The 27,628-nt window shown below is 42.5% G+C and overlaps 1 protein-coding gene and 1 long non-coding RNA gene across 2 annotated transcripts in view; one reads left to right on the forward strand and one right to left on the reverse strand.

The window, feature by feature from the left end:
* The first annotated feature begins 6,735 nt into the window (after positions 1-6,735).
* Positions 6,736-27,628, forward strand: part of LOC133766425 (uncharacterized) — a 116,647-nt gene continuing 95,754 nt past the window's right edge. The window contains exon 1 of the long non-coding RNA XR_009866706.1: positions 6,736-6,848. This is a non-coding gene — a long non-coding RNA (uncharacterized LOC133766425). The remainder of the gene's footprint in view (positions 6,849-27,628) is intronic.
* On the reverse strand, positions 7,041-17,018 carry LOC133766398 (vomeronasal type-1 receptor 90-like). The gene is made up of 3 exons (XM_062200048.1): positions 16,935-17,018; positions 12,448-13,368; positions 7,041-7,208 (listed from the first exon to the last, which is right to left on the reverse strand). The coding sequence occupies exons 1-3, from the start codon at positions 17,016-17,018 to the stop codon at positions 7,041-7,043; spliced, it is 1,173 nt and encodes a 390-aa protein (XP_062056032.1).

Below are 27,628 nucleotides of genomic sequence, written 5' to 3' on the forward strand. Positions count from 1 at the left end.
GGTGGACAGAATATTCACAATACCCCCACTTGAAATCTGTCTTGTGAGAAGTCGGGAAAAGAGGACCTGGATTAAGGTAGAGGGACAGGACCCCCGCGGAGCTTTGTCTCAGACGCTGTGCTGTCCTTACCTGGAAAGGAGATTCCTGTGGGAGACCCCACTCCCTGGGTCGCCCGAGATGGAACAAGGTCACGTGTGGCTTTCTGGCTGAACAGCCTCGTCTTTCCTTCATCACCCTACTCTCCGTGTCTGAGTGACAAGAGGAAGACGCAGGTTAACATGCAGGAAAATATGTCACTTGGTAAAAATCTGGAAACTCAGCCAGATGCAGGCAGGGTGAGGTTCAACTCACATGCATGTTCCCTCTCACAGAATAAGTTCAGTCTCTTTGACTGCTAAGGATGTGGGAAAAGGCATTTTAAAAAAATAGGTTAATTTTAAATGATTAGTACATAGAGAAAAGATGAATAAGCAGAAATAATCACTCGCTGCACCTGTTGGAAATTAGACTGCTTGGTTTCTGAAGCTTGGGAGGGGAAATTGTCAGCCTCTCCCCTTATTTTTTTTAATAGCAACGTCATTGCAGCTTCCTGTGCTTGTCCTCTCATTGGAGACCTGCAAGCTGACACAGCACTTGCTTACAAGCTGGCACTATTCCTTTGTAATTTCTAGAACTAAACCTGAGACTACAAAGGCTTTCAGGGGAACTGCTCGTAGATAACCCCGTAATGCAAGATCACACTCCAAAAATGATATTTTGAACAAATCAACACATTTTTCTTAAGAATATGAAATTACATTTTAATTACTATAGGAGTTTAACTTACTATTGAAGTTACATAAGTCAGTAATAGTTCCATTAAACTTATGAGAAGAGAGAGGCAAAGTGAAGTATATGTACTAAGAAGCTAAACTTAAAACATCTGTTCCCTGACAGTATTTGTATGAATAACCAATATTTTGGATGCAAATCTGTACATAACATAGTAATATGCAACTTGAGTATCAACAGCAAGTTAATGAAAGTCATTTTGATGAGAACAAAGTTAAAATCTAATATCACTTTCTTTGAAAATTTTGATGAATTTGCACTCTTAATTAAAGGACTAAATGAGAAGCAAACCTCCCCATTGCATTACAGAGGGATCTCCTCTGCTCAGAGCAGGGCAGGTGGGGCTGATATCTCCTCTGAAGCTCCCACACCCCTCACCATGTCCCAGTTTCCCCCCACAGTCCCCTGCACAGAAGCCCCATCTGCCCCCGACCCCCAATGGTGGGCACAAAGCCACTTACCAGGCAGACGTGTGTAGGGATTCTGTGTGCCCGAGAAGAAGCTGCAGTGTTTTAAAGAAAGGACGTCTGAGCTCATCCCTCTGCAGGCTGTCACATTAGCATCTACGGAGGTGACAGATCCCACTGGGGAGCACAGAACACGGAGTCCCCGGTGGAACACGTCACCCGTCTCTTCATTGTCCTTGATTTCCTCCTGCGTAACTACAACCTGGGGAGAGCCTGCTCACAACTTTCCTGTGCGTGAGCTCTCTGATGTGTTGTTGAGTTTGATTTGCTAGTGTTCTGTTGGGTCCTTGCCTCTGTGCTCATTAGCATGTTGGTCTGTAGTTTCCTTTTGTTGTCCTTGTTGTTGTGTCCCTGTCTGGTTTCAGAATCAAAAGTGAGTTTGGTAGGGTTCCACCCCATTCACTATAATGGGATAGTTCGAGAAGAACTGAGGTTGCTTTTATAATTTATTGGTATATAGTTTTTCATAATAGCTTCCAATAATCCTTTGTATTTCTGTGGCCATTTGAATTTCTGATTTTAAAAACTGACCATTTCTTAGCTGGATGGGTTGCTCTGTGTTGTTGTTGCTGACTTTTTTGTTCCTGATATCTTCTGCATATTAACCCTTTGTCAGATTATAGCTTGCTGATATTTCTCCATCTTTTTGGATGTCTCTTCACTCTTGATTCCTTTGCTGGGCAGAAGCTTCTGAGTTTGATATAATCTCACTTGTGTAGCTTTTCTCTCATTGTCTGCATTTTTGGCGGTCCTAACTCACTCCTCACCCTCCAACATGCCTATACCAATGTGTTGAAGGATTTCTCCATATGTTTTATTCTAGAAGCTTTAGAGTTACAGGTCTTAAATTTAGGTTTTGATCATCATGAGTTGTATATGGTGTGGTAGGGTTCTAGTTTAATTCCTCTACATAAATATGGATAAATACACACACACACACATATCCAGTTTTTCCATTACCATTTATTGAAAAGTCTATCTTTTCTCCAATGTATGTACTTGGCAACTTTGTTTAAAATTGGTTAGCTGTATGTATGTGCATTCCTGTCTAGGTTCTCTATTCTGTTTATCTATGTGATGGCTTTTTGCCTGTGACCTGATGTTTTAATGAGCGTAGCTTGGAATATGCTTTGAGATCAGGTACTGTGATGCCTCCAACTAGGTGTGTTCCCCTCCACCACCAGGATTGCTGTGGCTATTCTGGCTCTTCTGTGTTCCATGTGAATTTTAGGGTGCTTTTATGTAAAGATGTCATTGATATTTTGATATAGATTGCATTGAAACTGTAGATTGCTTTAGATAATATGGACATTTTAAAAGTATCAGTTCTTCCAATCCATGGACAAAGAATACCTTGCCTTTTGTGTGTGTCTTTGATGATTTATTTTATCAGCATTTAATGATTTCCATGATAGATATCTTCCATTTCTTTGGCTAATTATATTTCTAGGTTTCTAATGTTTTTAGCTACTGTAAATTAGATTTATTCCATTCCCTTTCAGTAAGATCATTATTGGTGTTGTAAAAGTGCTATTTTTGTATGTTGATATTGTATCTGACTTTACAGGATTGGCTATCAGTTCTAGCAGATTTTTTTTGAAGATTTGTTTCATTATTCGAAAGAGTTATGCGGAAAACGGAGAGGCAGAGTGGGAGAGAGAGAGAGGGGTCTTCCATCCGATGGTTCACTCCCCTATTGCCTGCAATGGCTGGAGCTGTGCTGATCCCAAGCCAGGAACCAGGAGCTTCTTCTGGGTCTCCCATGTGGGTGCAAGGGCCCAAGGCCTTGGGCCATCTTCTACTGCTTTCCTAGGCAATAGCCGAGAGCTGTAAAAGAAGTGGAGCTGCCGGGACTCAAACTGGTGCCCATATGGTATGCCAGCACTGCAGGCGGTAGCTTTACCCACACCACCATAGCACCAGCACCTCTAAACAGCTTTCTGATGGAGTGTTTAGGTTTTCCCATGTATATAATCATGCCATCTTCAAACACACGTATTTTTACCTCCTCTTTTTCAATTTTGATGGCATTTGTTCTTTTTGTATTCCCTAGATGCTCTTGCTAATATTTCAAATAATGTTTTGAGTAAGAGTGGTGAAAGAGGGCATTCTTGTCTTGTTCCAGATGTGAAGATATATGCTTTCAGCTTTTCTCCACTCAGTATGATATGGGCTGTGGAATTGTTTTTTGTATCCTTTTTAAGTTGGAGGTATGTTCCTTATATACCTAATTTGTTGAGACCTTCTATCATGAAAGGATACTGAATCTTATCAGGTGCTTTTCTGCATCCATTGAGATAATCATTTGGTTTTTGTTCTTCATTCTGTTGATGTGATTTATTATACTTAATTTGTTAGAATGTTGACATAAAGCCAAGTTGAATATGATGTAGATCTTTTTCACATAGCAGTAAATTGGGTTTTCTAGTACTTTGTTAATAATGTAAGCACCTCTGCTCATCCTTCCATCTAAATAACGATTTAAAAGTTCACGGAAAATGAAGTTAAAGGATGAAATCATTCTGCTGAAAAACATTTTGAAATCCACGCATATGAGAATAGTTGAAAAATTTCATGAAGATATATCTTATGAAAAATCTATGCAATGATTTCAAACATGTTTTTCAAAAAACACCTTTCAATTCCTTTTTCCATGAATTTAAAGAAATTTCCCTTGTGTGCTATGTTCCCTTCCAGAATTCAGTGTTGGAATCAATTTTACAGAATTACAGGGAGTGAGAGTGGGGGAAAGGATGGTTTTCAGTGAGTAATTGAGATACTTTTAAAGTAAGATTTATTTATTTGAGAGGAAGAGTTACAGAGAAAAAGAGAGACAGATAGAGAGGTGTTCCATCCAGTGGTTCACTCCGTAAATGGCTGTACCAGTCCAAATCCAGGAGCCAGGAGCTTCTTCCAGGTCTCCCACATGGGTGCAGGGCCCCAAGCACTTGGTCCATCTTCTACTGCTTTTCCAGGCCACTAGCAGGGAGCTGCATTGGAAGAGGAGCAGCTGGGATTCAAACCAGTGTCCATAGGGGATGCTGGCACTGCAGGTGGAGGCTTAGCCCACTGCGCCACATTGCCAGCCCCTGAGATTTTTTTTTTACCTCTGGTATCTCCTCTACTCTCTGAGTTATTTTAATGTCTATAAAATGGCATTGTCATGGCTTCCTCTAGAAACAATCAATTTCTAGGCTGTGACTGTCTACAGGAAGCACACAGGGATGTCTGTGCCCCGTGTGCTGCATGTCCACACACAAATATCTGATCCCCACAGGGCATCACCCCCAGCCTCCAAGCCACCGTGGAAGTGTCCTGCATCTTCCTTCTCACCTTTCACACCTATGTATGAATGGTTTATTGGAGTCTGGCTCACCTGTTAGCTTTGAGCTGTCTGATGCAGTGTTTGGGTCCATTTTGCACAAATTCTTGCTTGGAATCCTTGCTCAGTAGCTGCCATGTGTCCAGGGTTGAAGGACATTTTTGGATGACCAATGCATGAAACATTATGAAATACCAAAAATGGCATACCTAGGAGGAGTAGGGAAGAAACACAGGGGAGCAGTTCAAGTCAGAGAACAGAACATTTGCTAAAGACAGGACAGTTTGATCATCAGTAGGGAAAATATGACAACAAATTGAAACACTGTTCTTAAATCTAAGAGTTCATAAAGATACAAAGAACCCTCACAGATGACTTTAGATGCTGCCAGGAAAGAAATGAGATGCTGTAACTGAAATCCAGGACTGCACAGGATGTGTAGACACACTCTTAACACACAGGAGCTGTTCATCAGCACAGACGTGGCACAGTGGGCTAAGCCACCCCTCGAGATGCCCACATCCCCCAGCTCACTGAGGGCCCTCATTTTCCCACTCTGAAACTTGTTGTTACCGCTGGTGCTGCTCCTCTGGAGAACAACAGGGCTTCATTCCGCTAGGTTTCTCTGGAGCACCTTGCTTTTTCCTCTTCATCTTGCTGTGGACTCATGGCCGGATGGCTGCCAGGTGAGCCTGAAGAACCGAGTTCTGGTGGCGGAGGCCCAGCTCCTGTCCTGCAGCCCAGCAGCCTCCTGTGTGCCCTATGGCAACCGTGCCGGGAAGTTTAGTACAGATCAAATCTCCCTTCTCCTGTCTGTTCAGATGTTGTATCTCTCCTTGGAGTCAGAACTGGTCGTTTTTGTGTTTCTAGGAATGTGTCAATTTTACACGGGTTGTCTGATTGGTTGGCTTGTACCTGTCCCAGTGGCCCCTACTTACAGTTCTGTAGATTGGGTGGTGTGGTGTTCACATGCACCTGTCCCCAGTGGCCCTACTTACAGTTCTGTAGACTGGGTGGTGTAGTGTTCACATGCACCTGTCCCCAGTCGCCCCTACGTACAGTTCTGTAGACTGGGTGGTGAGGTCCTTAGCCTCATTTCCTGTGCAGTTGTCTGCACCTTCTCTTGCTGCAGGCATTTCAGGTCAAAGCCTGTCAATTTTGCTGATGGCCCCTAGGAATCCAGCTTAGTTTTGGGTACCTCCTCTGTCTCCCTCTCTCGCTTCGTCTGGTTCTACTCTGCTCTGTTTCTTCTTTCCTTCGCTTAGATTTGGGTTTGGTTTTCCTCTTTCTCAAACTCCTTAAGGTGTAAAGTTAGTTTATTGGCTTGTGAGTCTTTTTCCTTTCACTGCTGGCTTTCACAGCTGTAAGTCATCGAATTGATCCTTTTGTTTTAGGCACTGGCATCCCTTGTTTCTAGAGACATTTTTGAAAACCTAAAATCCACTTTGTGGAGTACCTAAAGTAATCTGCAGGAGTGACATTGACACTTCGAGGTGCGAGGATTTTTAACAGTCCTCGTCTGAGTTGTTGAGGAACAGTGGTTTTTGTTGTTGTTGTTTTGTTTTCCTTCGTACTATTTCTTGAGCCCTTTACTTAGTGTAGAGTTAATGTTATGAGTATGAAGCTAACTGAAAATACATCTTTGTAAATAAAAATTAAGAATGGGAACAGGAGAGGGAGAAGGAAGAAGGGTGGGAGGGAGGGTAGGGTGGGAAGAATCTGTGTTCCCTAATCTATTGGTATGAAATACATGAAATTTGTATACCTTACATAAAATTTAAGGAAAAAGACACCACGCCTGCTTATTTTTTTCTAAGTAAAGCTGTGGTTGTTACTGTGGTATTTACGCAGGTAGGCTCCAGATGCGGTTAGGAAGGGCTATCAGTTCCGGGCGGGCTCAGGTGGGCGCTCTCGCCGTCGCCCCCCACGGCACAGGTGAGCGAGCCTGGGCGCAGAGCGCAGCGCCGAGGTAATTTAAAGGCCTGAAGCCCTGGGAGCCCAGGTGCTGGGGCGGGCGCGGGGCTCTGCTGCGCTGCGGGCGGACTCTGCGCGCACGGCGAGGCCCCGCAGGGTGAACTCTCTCCGCACCTGCCCCGCGCCCTGGCTGCGCCAAGCCGCCCCGAGGAGACTGCGACCTTCCGGAGCGCGGTGTCCCGGCCTCCGCGGGACGGCCTGGGAGACGGCGAGGACTGGTGCGGTGTGCGCGGCTCCCGGCGGAGGTGCCCGGGTAGGTGGCGAGGACCCTGCGGGCCGGCGGGCCGGGCGGTGGCGGGGTGCGGCCATCTCCGGGGCCCTGGTGGCTGCGGGCTCTCCGTGGTGCGGCGGCTCCGGGCGCCTCCCGCCTGCAGCCTGGGCTCCGCGCCACGCGCGGGCAGCGAGCGGGGACCCCGGCTCCCGCGGCCCGGGTCGGCCTGGGGGCTCAGCTCTGGGGTCGCGGCTCTGGGGCAGGGACGCAGCCTGGCGACACGGATTGCGCGGTCTTGGCTGTGCCGCGTCTGGACCAGGCCGAGGTGGTGACTTTGTGTGGCTCTGGAGGCGCGGGAGGCGCGGAGCGAGGTCGGTGGGCTCTGCCGCCGGCGTCACTGGGCTTTGGGGCGCAGTTGGCCGGGGGTCTCGCTACTTTTCAATGGTCGCACAGTGAGGGGATGGTCGCTTCTGAAATTCGCTTTTTCTTTTTTTTTTAACAAGCACGCTTTAAAATTCCATTTATTTGAGAGGGAGACAGGAGGGGGAGGAGTTGAAGGAGCCACCATCCCCTGGCCGGCTCCCGCAATGCTCCAGGAGACCTGGGTGTGGGGCAGCCGGGGCCTGGGAACGCAGTCCAGGTCTCCCCGGTGAGTCGCTTGAGCCATCACAGCTGCCCCCAGGTCTGCGTGGGCGGGAAGCTTGGAGTCAGCAGTCCAGGCTGCCCTCCGGAGTGGGACACCGTGTTAACCACCAGGCTGAGCCCCTGCTCCTCGGCTCCCAAGTTCCCATGGCAGGTCTGTAACTCGGTAAACTGGGGAGAGTTACCTAACTGAGACCTTTGCCCGCTGCGGTTGCATTTCGGGATATTTAGGAATTGGTTCCCAGTAGGACAAAACCTTTGATTGCTAGATTCCCAGCCAATGCAACTGACTTCTCCAGGTGAAAGGGCTTCGTTCAGACAGGTGCGTCTCATGGGGTGTGCTCTTGTGGCTGGGTTACTAGTTACAGCTCCCTTTAGCCTTCAAAATGCCTAAGATACGTTTTGGTATTACAGAACCGCATTTCAAGCAAAGAGCTTTTTTTCTGTTACTGTGGTTTTAATCGTCTTTGGTTGTGCTATTGTAATCACTATAGCTTTGCAGTATATTTGAAGCCACATACTGTGCTATCTCTTTGTTCTGTTTGATTGTTTTGACTGTTGGGTCTTTCATGTGTCAGTGGTGTTTCTGGTTCTCTGGAACGTGTCCTTGGTAGTTTGATGGAGATTGCATTGTGTGTGCATGTCAGTTTATAGAAAGGGGACTTGTAAATGGTACTTACTCTTCCAGTCCCTGCACATGGGAAGTCGTTCTATTTCTTCATGTCCTCTGCAATGCCTGTCACTAGTGATTCATAGCTGTAATTGTAGAGATCTACAGTACATTCGTTTTACAGTAAATTTGTTGAAAATGACTATCTTTTTAAAAGATTTATTAATTTGAAAGCAAAGTTAAAGAGAGGGAGAGACAGGAAAAGAGAGCTCTTCCATCTGCTGGTTCACTCTCCAGATGGCCACAACAGCCAGGGCTGGAGCAGGCTGAAGCCAGGAACCGGGAGCTTCATCTGGATTTCCCAGATAGGTAGCAGTGGCCCAAGCACCAGGACCGTGTTTCAATGCATTCCCAGGGACATTAGAAGGGAGCTGGGGAGGAAGTGAAAGTAGCTGGGATTTGCGCCAGTGCCCATACATGATGCCAGCATCACAGGTGGAGGTGGCGTTATTGCTACACCTTAACGTGGGCCCCTTAATTATATTTTAATGACTATCATGATATCTGCTCTATCACTTCTCAGCCTTTTGTCTAAGATCAACTGTAGCATCTGCTCTATGGTGATGTCTTCTCCCTAGTTCTGACTGGTGATCCATTCCTTTCTCCTATGTATTGATTCTAAGAAGGATTTTATTTTCATCCTTGTAAAAATGATTGGCTTAATTTCTCTGTCAGTTTCTGAAAGAAGCAGCTCAGATAACCATCTGGGGACTGCTCTTTGTTGGAATACCATTTGATAGTATCTATTTTCCTCTATGCAGTGCTTAGGCATCACACAAATTGTGACATAGGTTTGCCATTTTGGGTCATTTATACAATTTCTATGATTTCCCTTGGGATTGTTAGATTGCTGTGTTTTTTAGAAATGCAAAGATTCATTCACAAATGTTTGAGGTTTCTCAGGATTCTTTTAGTTACTGATAGCTATTTGATTACCTTGTAGTTAAAGAATCTCACTCGTGTTAGACTTTGAGACTTAGAGATGGCTGCAGGACCAGAAAATGGTCTATTATCACAACTACACATCTCATCATAGCTTAAGTGTCACAGTTTTAAGTGAGCAATATCAATACATTGGCACCTGCTGCAGCAGCTCTATGTGTCAGATCACAACAGTGACTATGGGGCTAAAATTTCCTTAAAAGTAAACAAATTGAGCATTTTACTGGTTGCCTCCTACTTGTTGCCAAAGATCAAAGAGGTCATTTTCTATCTGATGAGAATATTGAGTGATGAGACAGTGGTGCAGTGGTAGCTGTGATAATGAAAACCCAGGTGTGCTTTTTCTTGTAGCTAAAGCAGGTCAGTGAGTGCTGGACCTCAAGGTGTTCATGCATCATCTCAACTGGAATTTCACTCACGCTGCAGATCGGGGAACAGCTGTGCCCTTGCCTCCTTCCTTTGTATTTGTGCTCTGTCACTCACAGGGCCACAAGCACCGGCACTGGGTCCTGTGACTGGGTCCACAGTCAATTCCCCAGTGTTTCCTATGCCCCTTTCTTGTCCTTCTATCCTGCATATGTCCTCAGATCACATCTCCATCTTAAATTCACATGTGTTTAGTCACTTAAAGTTTGTGACTCAGTACAAGCTCCAGTTAGTCATCTGATTTGCATTGGATGCTTGGGTTTACTCAATAGTTGTTGTAGGGTTAAGTTACCTGTTATTTACATGTCAACATATAACAACATAAGTAGTTTAACAGAAGAAAACCTGAACTCCATAAATATCTGTGAACCTGGCGAGCACATCTTGTAGACAATCATTAATCATTTTGAAGTCAAAGTATTTACTCATCTAAAGAAATGATAATTATTAATGAACAATTTTTAATATTTAAGGTATCCAGATTTCATGCAATTTCCATGTACAGATTCAAGAACATAATGATAATTTCCACCCTATCCTCTCTCCCACCTCCCCTTCTACCCTTCTTCGCTCTCCCTCTCCTATTCTCATTCTTAATTTTTACAAATACCTACTTTACGTTAACTCTATACTTTTAAGTCAACAATACACTTAATAAAGATTACAACAAGTAGTATGAAGAAAAAAACCACTGTTCCTCAAATTCGAGACAAGGGCTATGAAAAATTATTCAATCTCCAAGTGTAAATTTCACTCTTATAGATGACATTTTAGGTACTGTATTGGTTATTCCAGATCAGGGAAATCATAAGGTATTTGCCTTTTTGGCAATGGATTATTTTACTAAGAATCATGGTTTCCAGGTGCAACCATTTTGTTGCAAATGACAGGATTTCATGTTTGTTTTTTTTTTTTTACTGCTGTGTAGTATTTCATAGTGTGTATGTATCAATTTCTTTATCCAGTCTTCAGTTGATAGACATCTGGGTTAATTCCATATCTTGGCTCTTGTGAGTTGAGCTGCAGTTAACATAGGGGTGCAGAGAACTCTTTTAAATATGCCGATTTATTTTCATTTGGTTAAATTTCCAGGGGTGCAATGGTTGAGTCATTCAACATTGGCTGTGCCAGTTTACATTCTCACCAGCAGTGGATTAGGCCACCTTTCCCACCACATCCTTGCCAGCATTTGTTGTTTGTTGATGTCTGTATGACAGGCATTTTAAATGGGGTGAAGTGAAATCTCGTTGTGCTTGCATTTCCCTGACGGATAGTGATCCTGACCATTTTTCATGTGTCTTTTGGCCATTTGAGTTTTGCCTCTTGAAAAATGCCTATTTATACCTTTACCCATTTCATGGCTGGATTGTTATATTGTTGAAGATAAGTTTCCTGAGCTCTTCATAGATTCTGGATATTAATCCTTTTTCAATTGCCTCGTTTGTAAATATTTTCCCCCATTCTCTTAGTTGATTATTCATTTTGCTAAGTGTTTCCTTTGCCGTGTAGAAGCTTCTTAGTTTGATGAAATCTCATTTGTTAATTTTGACTTTGGCTCTGCCTCTGTGGTCTTTTCCAATAAGTCTTTACCTATGCCAATGTCTTGAAGAGCTTCTCCAGTGTTCTCTAGTAATTTGTTAGTAGAGGTTGTGGATTTATGTCTTTGATTCACTTTGATTGAACTTTTGTGTAAGGTAGAGGTCCTGCCTCATATTTCTGCATGTGGAAATCCAGTTTTTCCAGCACAATTTGTTGAAGAAATTGTCCTTGCTCTCAGGAGTGATTATAGCTCCTTGTTTGAATATAAGTTGGTTGTAGATGCTTGGATTGATACCTGGCATTTCTGTTCTGTTCAAATTGTTCTAGCCATCTGTTTTTGTAACCAGTACAAGGCTGCTTGAATTATATCTTCCTTGCAGGAAGTTTCGAAATTTGGTATTGTGATGCCTCGAGCTTTGTTTTTGTTGTATAAGATTGCCTTAGCTATCCAGGGTCTCTTGTATTTTCATATGAATTTTACCATTGGTTTTTCTAGATCTAAGAAGAATGTCATTGGTATTGTGATTGGGATTACATTAAATCTGTAAATTTCTTTCGGCAGTATGCAAACTTTAATCATACTGTTTCCTTGGTGCTTTGAGCCCTCGACTCTGGAGCTTGTAATACATTGAGAGGCTGGACACACCTCAGAGTCATAGATGGGTGCTGAGCGCCTGTCAATCCTCCAGCCAGACTCAACATCAGTGGGGAATGTGGATTTTTTTTCACTCTGGTAAAATCCCTCGATCACATGCATGCAGAATACTGGCACAACTCTGCTTGTTTCACAATCATGTTGGGCATTTAAAGAGTTTTTGCAGTTGGAACTAACATTGCAATGGCTGCCTCTCCCCATCTGTTGCCGGGTGTGTGCACAGGAGCTGCTCTGATTGCCTGTGCTGACAAGATGGCCACTGTCCCTAGAGCAGCTGCTACCTACTTAGGTCCAAAATGGCATGCACCCTCTGGCAGCCATGGATGGACGCTGTTGTTAGGGTAATGGGAAGAGAGAGATGTGCCCCTATTCTTCTCTGCTGGTTGAGTAAAAACCTGTTCCCCTCAGGGTTGTGGACTGGACTCAGTGGAGTCCGCTGTGTCACTCCAGCTGTCACTACAGTGCCCTGGGCTCCTGCAGTCTGATCTCTTCTTGATCTCCAGAGCTGGTGCTTTCTGCAGCTCAGGGCTGTTGGGTTCGTTTGTTTTGTCCGTGCTCGTTGCGGTGCCTGTACAGCCTCCACACAGATCCACAGCATCACTCTTCCTTCCACAGAATCTACACTGTCGTTGTTCCTCCAACTATCCCATGAGAACGCACAGTCTCCACTTTTTAAAAAAACATTTTCTCCTAGCCTAGAAAAGACTGCCCTGTCCCTATTCCACTTTTTTGGGGAATCAGGCATTAATGAAAAGTTAAACACTTACCCTCCTTTCCAACATGGGTTTGAAAAACTGGATCATTCGCTTTTCACTACTGATGAACAACAAAGGTCCAATGGTGGCATAGCCATTGCCCACCAACATCTGGATGCACAGGCGCACTGGGTTGCTGTTCCACCACATCCCTGAAAAGGAGTACACAATGCAGTCCATCAAGTACAGGAGCACAAAGACGCTCATGAGCAGCAGGATGGTGCGGGTGGCCCTATGCTCTGGGGAGGCTCTTCGAGAAAGGCTGGTGCTGTGAAGGTGCTGGCACTGCCTCTTGTGCCTGCACAGGAACTTCACCATGTACCCACTTGAGACGGCCATGAGCCCTATTAAGGAGGCATCCCGGAAGATCCCCAACATAGAAAATGTGTGCCTGGGTATGTGGCTCAATGGCCAAAGAGAGCAGGATTGAGTGACAAACATAAGACTGTGGGATGTATCATTCGGAGTAGCAACAGTTGAGATCAAGAAACGAGCACGACTGGACAAATTGAAGAGCCATAGGAGGAGAAATCCACACACGTTGTGCTGTGAGGATGTGTGCTTGAATTTTGCTAAACAGGAGCTCCTGGGGCTGAGAGTGATGGCCTGGAGGACGCTCAGCAGGCAGGTGGTGCTCAGGGAGAGGCCCCGCATCACCTGGTGCGAGTAGATGACAACTTTACACGTGATGTCGTCCCATAAGTCGTGAGACTCAAAAACATCTGCGACTATAACCCCTACGGTGATCAGCATCACCAGGTGGATGAGGGCCAGGTGCCCAATGGTCAGGTCAGTGGGCCTTGGCCTGTGCTTGAGAAACCAAAGGACATGGAAGAGAAGAAGGAAGGCGTTGGCTGTGATCCCAATGCTGACTTCCAAGAAAAAGGCATTCCTGACAGCAATGAGATTGGAAAGTATACTTTTTTTAATCATCTTTTTTGGGGGAAGAGAGAAGATGTAGTAAATGTCTGAGGATAAAATAAGAAATGTTGTTTATTGGAAACACTATATAATTGATCATTCTCAACCACAAGTTGTATGGATCATCCCCAGTGTACACTTGTTGCCTTAGCCCCAGTCATGCTTTCCTGGAGCCACTCTGTTCCCAGCTGCACACTTGGCATTCATGATTGTACACTATGTTCCACTGAAATTGTCATTATTAGAGATTGTGTGCAGGGTATTAGATAAATATATGAACAGACATAGTGCCTAGGGAACAAGTGTCTCCATGGAAACTGCAGCCATTGGTGTTCCTGAGAGGTTTTTCTCAAGAGCTCACCTTGAGAGAGGCTGTCACGCCTACTTTGCCAGCTCTGTCCCTGCCTATAGGAGCAGTGGGGCATGAACACCACAGTAGCAGGCACTGAACAACCTCTGCATGGTCGCTTCCCTTTCCAGCACTGGCTTGTGGAAACCACAGTGGATATGTTTATAGTCAAGTAGACAGATGAATTCTTCCTACAGAAAGGATGATGGGATACTTCCTCTGCCTGTGGTTCTGCACAGGGGCCTGAGCGTTGGTCTTCCCCAGGGCTGTAAGTTCATGTGAATAAAGTGATAATTTTATGCAAAAGAACTTGGTTCTGACCAAAAATGGATTCTGTTCTAATACAGTATTACTATTAACTTTGTTTCAAACCTTATAAACATGAGGCATATCATATTGCTTAAATTGCCATTAAATTTCACATCTGGAAATCTAGAATGTCAGGCTGAATTGCATCTACAGCATGTTAGAGTATTGTGGTAATATAATTTGTGTTGCTAATTAGCAGCTCAACTGGTTAGGCACCATTTAAAAATTCAGAGACTGTGTGGAAACTTGGTCTAAACTTTGAAGATTTACAATTTCCTACAGTGGAAACTGAATGGTAGCATTTTTAAAACTAATGATTCTTTCTCAAAGAATGGATCAAGTGAATGACATAGTCTTCTCCATTCATACTTTGAGCAAGATAAGGTTTGATCCTGTGATATGCTCAGGAGGAAAGAGGAAAATATGTCTTGCTATTCACCCGTTTGCATTTCATGGGTCCTGTGCTGCCATTAACCTCTGAACAGTCTTCTCTGTCTCTCCGGTACTTAAAATAAAATTACCCTATTTGGTGTGCATCTGTTTGACCTACCTTAGGTGAAATAAACTGATAGTACTTAAAATACTAGCAGATAATAGATTCAATAATATTTTAATGTAACACTTTACGAGATAACGATAATGTGGCTGGCACTGTGGCATAGTAGGTTAAGCCTCTGCTTGCAGCACCAGCATCCCATATAGACACCGGTTCAAGTCCCTGCTGTTCCACTTCTGATCTAGCTCTCTGCTAGGTCATTTGGGTAGTGAGCCAGAGAAAGGAAGATCTATCTTGCTGTCTCTCCCTGTCTCTGTCTGTAATTCTGCCTCAAAAAAAAAACTTTTAAAAGATTGCAATAAAATTAAAATTGTAAACTTGTTTTCCTATGAATGTGAGGATTTCTTTTAGGTTATTGAAATATGTGAACATCAAAAACAATTGAAACATGATTTTGTTTAAAAAATCGAACTCCATGTATATGAAGTCCTCAAAATTTTCATTAATGTGCATATTACGAAAAACCTATGCATAATTATCAAAATGTTTTGCTTTGCAAACCCTAACTTGTAATTCCATGTCACCTGAACTTTTTGAAGTTCCCTTGTGCAGGCTTTGCTTCAATTCAGATTTTAAAATATAATTGAACATTTTAAGTACAAGTACAGATATCTCCATTTTTATTTTCATGCAAGTATTACAAGAGAAAGAATATAAATATAACTAATGCTTGTTTGTGTATTTTAACAAAAAACTTTGTAAGATGTTAACATTTCATAAAATAAGGTTATAGAAATGATCTTAGCAAGTTTGCCCCAGCTGTGCCTGCTCACATAGAGTCCTGAGTAGAATACAGGATAATACAGAACTCTTGGTATCAGGAGGATGAGCCAGGAGACTCTCCTTCAGTACAGCTCCTAGGAGCGACAATGCTAAGACAGCACCTGCTCGCCTGATGCACCAAGCCCCAAAATCGTATTTTCCCCATTTGAGCAAACAAACTTCTCAGACTTGAGGTTTTGAATATAGTGATATGAATAACAGGAAAATCTTCTTTTTCTGCCAGGCAGAGTTAGAGAGTTGTAGACAGAGAGACCGACTGAGAGAAAGGTCTTCCTTCCATTGGTTCACTCACTTAATGGCCGCTACAGCCATCGCTGCGCTGATCTGAAGTTAGGAGCCAGGTACTTCCTCCTGGTCTCCCATGCGGGTGCAGGGCCCAAGGACTTGGGCCATCCTCCACTGCCCTCCCAGGACACAGCAGAGAGCTGGACTGGTAGAGGAGCAACCAGAACTAGTACCAGGCACCCCAACCAAGACTAGAACCCGGGGTGCCGGCGCCGCAGGCAGAGGATTAGCCTAGTGAGCCACAGCGCCGGCCAGTAACAGGCAAATCTTATGAAAGAAAGTTTTGAAAGAGTTCTCACTTGGACAGATCACACCATAGGGGAGAAAGGAAAGGCCAAGTGGGCAGGTAGGAGAATAAAAAATAGAATAAGAAACATCCATGAGAAATGAGTATTTCATTGGAAACTCAGCGTGAGGAGTTCATAGAACTGATCCTGAAGGCTGATTTCCTTGAGGAGCAAATTAACACTGTGAAGACTCCCTATGCCATCTTGACCAAAGATGCAATCACGTGTGACATTGTGCATTTACCCAATGGTACATATGTGGGCAGTCCAGCTATGTGGCACCATCAGCTGGGCCAGAACCAGTGGACTGGAGAAGGAAAACCCTCAGCAGGCCCCAGGACAAGCTTTGTACTTACAACCTGGGGGTAAACAAACAGGGTGAGGGAACTAAGAGGGCTGTATCTGCTCTGTCACCTGGAGCATAAGCATCGTCATGCATCTCTGTTAGGACTGACATGGTGGATAAATACTAGGGTTTATGTCCTGCATGTTGTTAAGATGTCTTGGTTACATGAGAGCATACTTTGGTCATTACCATCCAGGTCATTTTCTCCATCATTGTCAACATAGATGCTAACCAGTGGGTGACAGTGACCGTACGTAGTGCATGGCTGTTAGTGACTGTGGGTGTACTGAACAGCACTTTGTTTTAGTGACAGCTTCAGCTGGAGAAGGAGGAAGAGATCTATGGAGAAACAGCTGACATTAGTAAGCACAGGCAAAGTTGGCACTGCCGGAATTCCAGCAGATCAAAGAAAAACCTTGAGAAATAGTTAGGTAAATGAATGGCAGCTCTTCCCAATGGAGCTCTGGGTGGGTTTATATATTGGCCATGCAAGGTGAAATAATTGTAAACTTCAAGGCACTTGCTTACCCTTGAGTATTTATGGCACCATTATTTTTATGTGCAATCTGACCAAATCAGGAGCAGAGTAATTATTATATTTCAAAGCATAGGAAAAGTCAGAGTGTTTCATCACTCAAGAAATCCAGTGTCACAGTTACCAACCTGACAGTCCACTGAGAGCCGGATTCCTTGATCAGCAGAGGAAGAGGGAAGAGCAGCCTGATGTGCTGTCAGCACAGACGTCATTGTCATTCCTGATCACAGCGTATTCTTCCGTATTTTCCTAGGAAGAGATTATTTCACACTAGGAGATGCATGGTAGATAGGTACAGGCTCATTGTATCTTCCATATTCAGTACATAAAACTGAGGAGAAGAAAGCACAAGTCCAAGCATGGACATCAGAGTATAAGAAATGTATTGCAAACTTCCTCCTGGCTCCAGGGGTCTGAAATATTTCGAACCAATGAAACACAGAAGGGCTCTGTTTTAGATGACTCTAAAGATTTCAGAGAGATGACTCTTCTGAAATTTTAAGATAGGAAGGGTAAAATCCCATCACCATCTCTTCATTTTCCTTTTCAGTATAATTTCAGCCTCATTTCCCCATTCTCTAGTTTGGAGTTTGCTCACTGTCTGAGAACTGACTTCATCAGCTTGAAAATTGTGAAATGGAAGCCTAGACAAGATATGACTTCTTGAGGAAAAGCTGATAGACATTGTGTAGGCAGGGGAGGGTTCCTTACTGCATTGTTAGAGCAAAGATCCAAAATCCTTCTAAAGGTTGAAGTCATTTTTAAAAGTAAACTTTAAAAGGTCGTCTAACATGACAGTAATATGTATGAAGATGAACGCATAAAGCTGATGACATTGAATGAAAACGTAAGACTTCAACTCTTCCTCCCCCAGATAAATATGTTTATGAATGAGTGCAGTTTCAGTCTAATGTTAGTGGAAAATCTATGCTTTCAAAGTTGACATACCTAGCAAATCAGAGTCTTTTTACTCAAGTGAATGGGAAACTAAAGTTGATTAGTGTACTGTTTTAGTTTGATAACCCAAAAAGTCCATTTTTTAATATAAAAGACCAAATATCCTGAGAAGGCTGTCTCCTTGTTGTGTTACACAGAGAACACTCCTGAGCTCTGGAGGACTGTTAGAGCCCATGTCTCTTCTGAGGCTGCCACAAACCTCCGTGTAGTCTTCATTTGTTCCTGCCTAGCAACCCCCCTGCCCTGATTGCCCATCTCTGTGATAAAGAGCCACTTACCCAGGAGGACGGTTGGGGGACTCCATACACCTGAGAGGAACCTGCAGGGTTTTAAGGAAAAGACTCCATGTGCTCATCTCTCTGAGGATCATCATTCTGGTGACAGCACGAAGCTGAACATGGAGTCCCCAGTGGAACACGTCACCTGTTCTGTTTTCCTTTATTAACTGCTGGATAATAGCAATCTTGGGAGAGCTGTGCTCAAAACTTTCCTCTGAGTTCCCTGACACTTTTGTGAGGTCCAAAGGGCCCCGCCCTATAGACAACACCACGTCCACCCATTTTCATCCTGAGAAGACCTGATTGCAAACCCACTCCACAGTCTGCAGTGCCTCTGCTCTATGCCGAGAGACCATGATTCCCAGAGTCTGAGGGTCTTCTTGCTGCAGCGTGAGGGTTGGTGGTCCCGACATCCACACACACATACACAGCTCCTGGTATGCAAGTAGCATTGGTTGTATATCCCACAATGTCCGAACTTAGTTTCAAGTTTCAAACTCTTTCAGATTAACCAAGAAATAAAAATCTCTGATGGCCGTGGCCTTTAGGGCCCATTTCATTATTTTCACTCTTGAGTGATCCCTGCAGTGTCCCTGTGTTTGATACAAATCCTTAGCCCCAACCTGGTGATGGTCCAGACCCTTCAGGAGATGGAGCTCACACCTCTGCGCACGACAGGAACCTGTGCCCTCTGCGGCTGATGCACTGAGAAATCCATGCCCTCGGCCTCAGGGCAAGAAAAATGAGGCCTGAGTGATGATGGGGCAGTGTGGTGGGAGCCGGGATCTCCTGGCTTTGGAGGAACCCAGGCTCCTCTAATTGTTCTCCTGAAGCAGAGATGTCACACAATTTGATCTGGAGCAATTCTCTGTTCATTTTATAAAATTATTTGGGAAGCAAACCACTTAGATGAGAAAAGGTTCTGTCTTTGAAGTATTTCAATGAGAAGAAATTAAAATTCCCAGGAAAACACATACATACCCAGCTTGACTACCAAACAGACCTGTAAAACTGTGGGTTGAATACAAATGCTATGGACACTCCACGCATCCATCCATAGCCTGGGCTCACTGAAGCTGTGATTGAGTGTTCCATGACCCAGGGAGAAGAGGGGAGACAGAGAGCTCCCATCCATTGGTTCACTCCCCAAATGGATGCAAAGGCTTGGACTGAGCCAAGCTGAATCTAAGAGCCCAGTGCATTAGCAGGGAGCTAGATCAGAAGTGGAGCAACCGGTCTTGAACCAGCGCCCGTGTGGGATGGCGGATTTGCAGATGCAGCCTAACTCGTTACGCCAAGTGCCAGCCCACAAACACATTTTCTTTATCCTTTAATCATTGAAGGGACACTTCCATATTGTGGCTGTTGTGAAGACCGCTGTAATAAACACAGTAGTCTAGTTGTGTCTTCCCCAGAGTGGCTTCATTTCCCTTGCATGTATGACTATCTGTGGACTTGCTGGGGCGTATGGTAGTTCAAGTTTTTGGAGGGACCTCCTTACTACTTTTGACAGTGGCTGAACAAATTTACTTCCCCCATCAGTATGTGGTGGTTTCCTTTCCCACATCCATGCCGGCACTAGTTGCCATTTTACTTTTTAAACCAGCGGTGTAGCAGGAGTGAGGCGCTGTCTCACTGTGGTTTTGATTTACTTTTCCCAGTTGAAGAGGAACGAGCAACATTTCCATGAACCTGGAAACACGTATGTCCTGCTTTGAAAGATTTTTCTAGAGATACTGTCCTTTTAAAAATTAGGTTGTTTTGCTACTGTATTTCAGACACTATGGTTATCAGCTCCATGTTATGTGTTTACCTTGGGGATCTTTTCTCCCATTCCGTAGGTTGTCTCTTTCCTCTTTTGAGTGTTTCCTTTGTGGTCTGAAATCTGTTTAGTTTGATGAAATATTAGTGTCTAGTTTTCTTTTGTTTCTCATTCCTCTAGGGTCTGATAGTTTTGGCTGAAATCCATGCATTGTTTTTTCATAATGTAAATTACTGTGAACTTTCTGAACACCCCTTCTAAAACTGTTTGAAGCATCCCAGTACACATTTTTTGAACGTGTTTTCCATTCCCCTGAGTATACACCTGGGAGTGGAAACATTGGGTCGTATGTTATACTTCACTGTTGGACATTTTGGGAAACTCTTGGACTGTTTTACAGGGCAGCTGCATTTGGAATCCTCATCAACCATATCAAAGATCCAATTTGCTAAACTTCTTAACTGCATATATCTCTTCCATATTTTCTTGTAGTGTCAGGAATTGTAAACAGGCCTACCTTGTTCTTTTCATGTACAATTTTCTCATGCTCAAGGCTATTGAGCATTTTTATGCGATTACTGTCCCTTTTGTGTTTATTTTTTGTATATTTTTTCCCAAAGAAACCTTTTACTTAAGGAATACAAAATTCATTCATTCCATAAGTACGACTTTAGAAATAGTGACTCTTCCCATCATACCCACCCTACCACCTACACTCCAACCCATCCTCCTCCCTCGGCCATTCCCAGTCCCATTCTCCACTAAGGTCCATTTTCAGTTAACGTTATACACAGAAGACAGCTCTAGGCCAGGTAAAGCATTCAGCAGCTTGCATGAGGAATAAAAAACTGTTCAATGGTCAAGACAAGGGCTGTGCAACTTCATTGCATCTTGTAATTTATTTCACTATTCTTTTCTTTTTGAGAAACTTAGTTCACTTTAAAAAAGCATTGAAGAATGATAAATTTTTGTGAACACTTCATGGGGCTGGCACTGTTGCGCACTGGGCTCTACCTCTATCAGTATCTCTGTCTTTCAAGTATATCAAATCTTTAAAAAAGAAGTAAGTATGTAGGAATGTATACAGAACTATATCGCTTTACAGTTACAAACTTCATAAATTACAGCTTTGGGAACATGGTGATTCTTCCCACCAAGCCCGCCCTCCCACTCACCTATACTCCCAGCCCTCTTCCTCCTCCCTCTCTTTTTACTGAGATGTATTTTCAATTGACTTTATACATACATGTTTAACTCTATATTAGGAGTTTAGGGGCCAGAAGTGTGGTGTATTGGGTAAAGCCATGGGTAGGAGTGCCAGCATCCCATATGGGTGCCAGTTCAATTCCCAGCTGGTCCACTAACAATCCAACTCTCTGCTATGGCCTGGGAAATTGGCGGATGATGGCCCAAGTCCGTGGGCCCCTGCACCCACGTGGGAGACTGGTCCCTGGCTTCAGATCTGTGCAGTTCCAGCCATTGCAGTCAGTTGGGGAGTGAACCAGTATATAGAAGACCTCTTTCTACCTCTCCTTCTCCTCCTTTGGCTTTGTTTTTCTTATATAAGATTGTTTTATGATTAATAAAATAAATCTTTAAATAAAGTTAAACAAATAGTATGAGGAAAAAAAAAACCGTGTTCCTCAAAAGTCAAGGCAAGGGCTGTTCCAGTCATTGCTTCTCAAAGTGTCCTTTTGTCTTCTACAGGTTTCCTTTTAGTCACTCTATTAGTTACCACAGGTCGGGGAGAAAGTATGGTATTTGTCTCTTTGGCGCTGACTTATTTTACTAAGTAGGTAATTTTCCAGATTCATTTTGTTGCACAGGAAAAGAGTGCATTTTTTAGTACTATGTAGTATTCTGTGGTGTACCTATCCCATAATTTCTTTATCCATCTTCAGTTGATGGGCATTTAGGTTGATTCCATATTTTGGCTATAGTGATTTAGCTGCAATAGTCATGGGAGTACAGGTAACACTTCAATATGCTGATTTCACTCCCCTTGGGGAAATTGCCAGGAGTGGGATGGCAGGGCCATATGGTAGGTCCATATTCAGATTTCTGAGTTACCTACAGGCTGTCTTCCACAGTGTCTGCACCAGGTTACATTGCCAGCAACAGTGGAGTAGGGTACAGTTTCCTCACATCCTCGCCAGCATTTGCCATTTGTTGATTTCTGTATGAGAGCCGTTCTAACTGGGGTGAGGTGAAACCTCATTGTGGTTTTGTGTCACATTTCTGTTATGGCTAGAGATCCTCAGCATATTTTAATGTGTTTGTTGGCCATTTGGATTTCCTCTTGTGAAAAATGTCTGTTTAAGTCCTTTGCCCATCTCTTAACTGGGATGTTTGTTTTGTTGCTGTTGAGTTACTTTATCTCTTGATATAATCTAGTTATTAATCCTTTAGCAGTGGCATATTTGCAAATAATTTCTCCCATTCTGTCAGTTGCCTCTTCACTTTCTTGAATGCTTGTTTTGCAGTACAGAAGCTTCTCAATCTGATGTTATGCCATTTGTTAATTTTGGCTTTTATTGCTTGTGTGTGCCTTTGGGGACTTCTCAAAGGACTCTTTGTGCCAGAGTTTTGCAGGGTTTCCCCAATGTTCTCTTAATAATTTGATGCTATCAAGATGTAGATGCTTTTTGAGTGGATTATTGTGTAAAGTGTAAGGTAGGGTGTCTTGTTTCATATTTGTGCCTGTGCAAATCTAGTTTTCCCAGCACTATTTGTTAAAGAGACTTTCCTTGCTCCAGGGATTGATTTTAGCTCCATTGTCAAAAACAAGTTGGTTGTAGATGCCTGGATTGATTTTGGGTGTTTGTTTTCTGTTCCATTGGTCTATCCATCTGTTTTTGTACCGGTACCGGGCTGTTTTGATTATAACTGCCTTGTAGTATGTCTTGAAATTGGTATTGTGATGCGTCTGGCTTTGTTTTTATTGTATAAGAATGCTTTAGCTATTCAGGGTCTCCTGTGTTTCCATATGTATTTCAGCTTCATTTTTTTCTATATCTGAGCTGAATATCCTTGGTATTTTGATATTGTATTGAACTGGTAAAAAATATTGTCAGGATCTACAGGATACTATTTAAAAAACTCAACATTTGGGTTCTAGGAGTTCCTGAAGGCATGGGGAGAGAGAAAGGATTAGGAGGCCTTTTTAGTGAGATACTAGCAGAAAATTTCCCAGGTTTGGAGAAGGACAGAGACATCCTAGTACAGGAAGCTCATAGAACCCCTAATAAACATGACCAAAGGAGATCCTCATCACGACACGTCGTAATCAAACTCACCACGGTGAAACATAAAGAAAAGATCCTAAAATGTGCAAGAGAGAAACGCCAGATCACTCTGAGGATCTCCAATTAGACTCACAGCAGACTTCTCATCAGAAACCCTACAAGCTAGAAGGGAATGGCGAGATATAGCCCAGGTACTAAGAGAGAAGAACTGCCAGCCCAGAATATTATATCCTGCAAAGCTCTCATTTGTGAATGAAGGTGAAATAAAGACCTTTCACAGCAAACAGAAATTGAAAGAATTTGTCGCTACTCATCCAGCCCTGCAAAAGATGCTTAAAGATGTGTTACACACAGAAACACAGAAACACGGTCACCAATATGAAAGAAGGTAAAGGAATGAAACCTCACAGGAATCTCAAAGCATATATTAGAAAGTATCTTTGGCAAATGGCAGGGCAAAGTTACTCCTTATCAATAGTCACATTGAATGTTAATGGCCTGAACGATCCAGTTAAAAGACACTGATTGGCTGATTGGGTTAAGGAACAAAACCCATCTTTTTGCTGCTTACAAGAAACTCATCTTTCCAACAATGATGCATGTAGACTGAAAGTGAAAGGCTGGAAAAAGATATACCATGCCAACAGAAATGAAAAAAGAGCGGGTGTAGCCATCTTAATATCAGAAAACATAAACTTTACCACAAAAACTGTTAGGAGAGACAAAGAGGGGCACTATATAATGATTAAGGGATCCATTCAACAGGAAGATATAACGATTATCAATGTATATGCACCTAATTACAGGGCACCGGTTTATCTAAAAGACTTGTTAAGGGACTTAAAGGGAGACTTAGATACCAATATAATAGTTCTGGGGGACTTCAATACTTCACTCTCAGAGATAGACAGATCATCAGGACAGAAGATCAACAAGGAGACAGTAGATTTAAACAACACTATAGCCCAAATGGATCTAACAGATATCTACAGAACTTTTCATCCTACATCTAAGGACTTTACATTCTTCTCAGCAGTACATGGAACCTTCTCTAGGATTGACCACATACTAGGCCATAAAGCAAGTCTCAGCAAATTCAAGAGAATTAGAATCATACCATGCAGCTTCTCAGACCACAAAGGAATGAAATTGGAAATTAGCAACTCAGGAATCCCTAGAGCACGTGCAAACACATGGAGATTGAACAACATGCTCCTGAATGAACAATGGGTCATAGAAGAAATTAAAAGAGAAATCAAAAATTTTCTGGAAGTAAATGAGGATAACAGCACAACATACCAAAACCTATGGGATACAGCAAAAGCAGTGTAAGAGGAAAATTTATATCAATAGGTACCTCCGTCAAGAAATTGGAAAGACACCAAATAGATGAGCTTTCAAGTCATCTCAAGGATCTAGAAAATCTGCAGCAAACCAAACCCAAACCCAGTAGAAGAAGAGAAATAATTAAAATCAAAGAAGAAATCAACAGGATTGAATAAAAAAATTACAAAAAATCAGCCAAACGAGGAGCTGTTTTTTTGAAAAAGTAAACAAAATTGACACCCCATTGGCCCAACTAACTAAAAAAAGAAAAGACCCAAATCAATAGGATCAGAGATGAAAATGGAAACGTAACAACAGACACCAAGAAATTGAAACAGTAATAAAGGCCCTCCCAACAACGAAAAGTGCAGGACCAGATGGATTGACTGCTGAATTCTACCAAACATTTAAAGAAGAACTAACTCCATTTCTTCTCAAACTATTCAAAACAATCGAAAAAGAGGGAATCCTCTGAAATTCTTTCTATGAAGCCAGCATCACCTTAATTCCTAAGCCGGAAAAAGATGCAGCATTGAAAGAGAATTACAGACCAATATCCCTGATGAACATAGATGCAAAAATCCTCAATAAAATAATCCATTGTCCATCTCTAAATGTTTTTGTTTCTGAGTTGTAGGATTTTCTTATATGCAACATATCTCTAATAATGATCTCTTCTGAAACATGAATTGTAAACACTCTTCCCATCAAATGGATTCCCTTTCCACTCTCATAGTTCCTTTTGTTGTATAAATAGTTTTAATTTTATACAATTCCTGCTGCAGTTTTCTTTTGTTGCCTTTAAATCATTAGTATTATATAAAATAATTTACTACCAACCCCATTGTCATTGTTTCTCCCCTTTTTTCTTAACATTTTAAATTCAAAATTAAAATCTGATATCATAACAAAAAAAAATTCTGGCCAATAGAATGCAACAACACATCAGAAAGATCATCCACCCAGACCAAGTGGGGTTTATCCCTGTTATGCTGGGATGGTTCAACGTTCGCAAAACAATCAACGTGATACACTACATTAACAGACTGCAGAAGAAAAACCATATGATTCTCTCAATAGACGCAGAGAAAGCATTTGATAAAATACAACACCCTTTCATGATGAAAACTCTAAGCAAACTGGGTGTGGAAGGAACATTCCTCAATACAATAAGGCAATATATGAAAAACCCACATCCAACATCCTATTGAATGGGGAAAAGTTGGAAGCATTTCCACTGAGATCTGATACCAGACAGGGATGCCCACTCTCACCACTGATATTCAATATAGTTCTGGAAGATTTAGCCAGAGCTATTAGGCAAGAAAAAGAAATTAAAGAAATACAAATTGGGAAGGACGAACTCAAACTATCCCTCTTTGCAGATGACATGATTCTTTATTTAGGGGACCCAAAGAACTCTACTAAGAGACTATTGGAACTCCTAGAAGAGTTTGGCAAAGTAGCAGGATATAAAATCAGTGCACACAAATCAACAGCTTTTGTATACACAGGCAATGTCACGGCTGAGGAAGAACTTCTAAGATCAATCCCATTCACAATAGCTACAAAAACAATCAAATACCTTGGAAGAAACTTAACCAAGGACGTTAAAGATCTCTATGATGAAAACTACAAAACATTAAAGAAACAGAAGAGGATACCAAAAAATGGAGAAATCTTCCATGTTCATGGACTGGAAGAATTAATATCTTCAAAATGTCTATTCTCCCAAAAGCAATTTATACATTCAATGCAACACCAACCAAGATACCAAAGACACTCTTCTCAGACCTGGAAAAAATGATGCTGAAATTCATATGGAGACACAGAAGACCTCGAATAGCCAACGCAATCTTGTACAACAAAAACGAAGCCGGAGGCATCACAATACCAGATTTCAGGACATACTACAGGGCAGTTGTTAACAAAACAGAATGGTACTGGTACAGAAGCAGATGGATAGACCAATGGAACAGAATAGAAACACCAGAAATCAATCCAAACATCTATAGCCAACTTATATTTGATCAAAGATCCAAAAACAATCCCTGGAGTAAGCACAGTCTATTCAATAAATGGTGCTGGGAAAATTGGATTTCCACGTGCAGAAGCATGAAGCAAGACCCCTACCTTTCACCTTACACAAAAATTCACTCAACATGGATTAAAGACTTAAACCTACGACCCGAAACCATCAAATTATTAGAGAGCATTGGAGAAACCTTGCAAGATATAGGTACTGGCAAAGACTTCTTGGAAAAGACCCCAGGAGCACAGGCAGTCAAAACCAAAATTAACATTTGGGATTGCATCAAATTGAGAAGTTTCTGTACTTCAAAAGAAACAGGAAAGTGAAGAGGCAACTGACAGAATGGGAAAAAATATTTGCAAACTATGCTACTGATAAAGGGTTGATAACCAGAATCTACAAAGAAATCAAGAAAATCCACAACAACAAAACAAACAATCCACTTAAGAGATGGGCCAAGGACCTCAACAGGCATTTTTCAAAAGAGGAAATCCAAATGGCCAACAGACACATGAAAAAATATTCAAGATCACTAGCAATCAGAGAAATGCAAATCAAAACCACAATGAGGTTTCACCTCACCCTGGTGAGAATGGCTCACATTCAGAAATCTACCAACAATAGATGCTGGAGAGGATGTGGGGAAAAAGGGACACTAACCCACTGTGGGTGGGAATGCAAACTGGTTAAGCCACTATGGAAGTCAGTCTGGAGATTCCTCAGAAACCTGAACATAACCCTACCATACAACCCAGCCATCCCACTCCTTGGAATTTACCCAAGGAAATTAATTTGGCAAACAAAAAAGCCATCTGCACATTAATGTTTATGGCAGCTCAACTCACAATAGCTAAGACCTGGAACCAACCCAAATGCCCATCAACAGTAGACTGGATAAAGAAATTATGGGACATGTACTCTATAGAATACTATGCAGCAGTCAAAAACAATGAAACCTGGTCATCTGCAACAAGATGGAGGAATCTGGAAAACATCATGCTGAGTGAATTAAGCCAGTCAGAAAGAGACAAATATCATTTGTTTTCCCTAATCGGTGACAACTAACTGAGCACCAAAGGGGAAACCTGTGGAAGTGAAATGGACACTATAAGAAACAGTGACCTGTTCAGCTCTTGTCCTGACTCTAGATGTACAATGTAATACTTTATCCTTTTTAGTATTTGTTGTTGTTGTTGTTATTGTTCTAGTACTAGTGGTTGAA

Source organism: Lepus europaeus, chromosome 9 (assembly GCF_033115175.1).
Source record: "Lepus europaeus isolate LE1 chromosome 9, mLepTim1.pri, whole genome shotgun sequence".
Classification (NCBI taxonomy): Eukaryota; Metazoa; Chordata; class Mammalia; order Lagomorpha; family Leporidae; genus Lepus; species Lepus europaeus.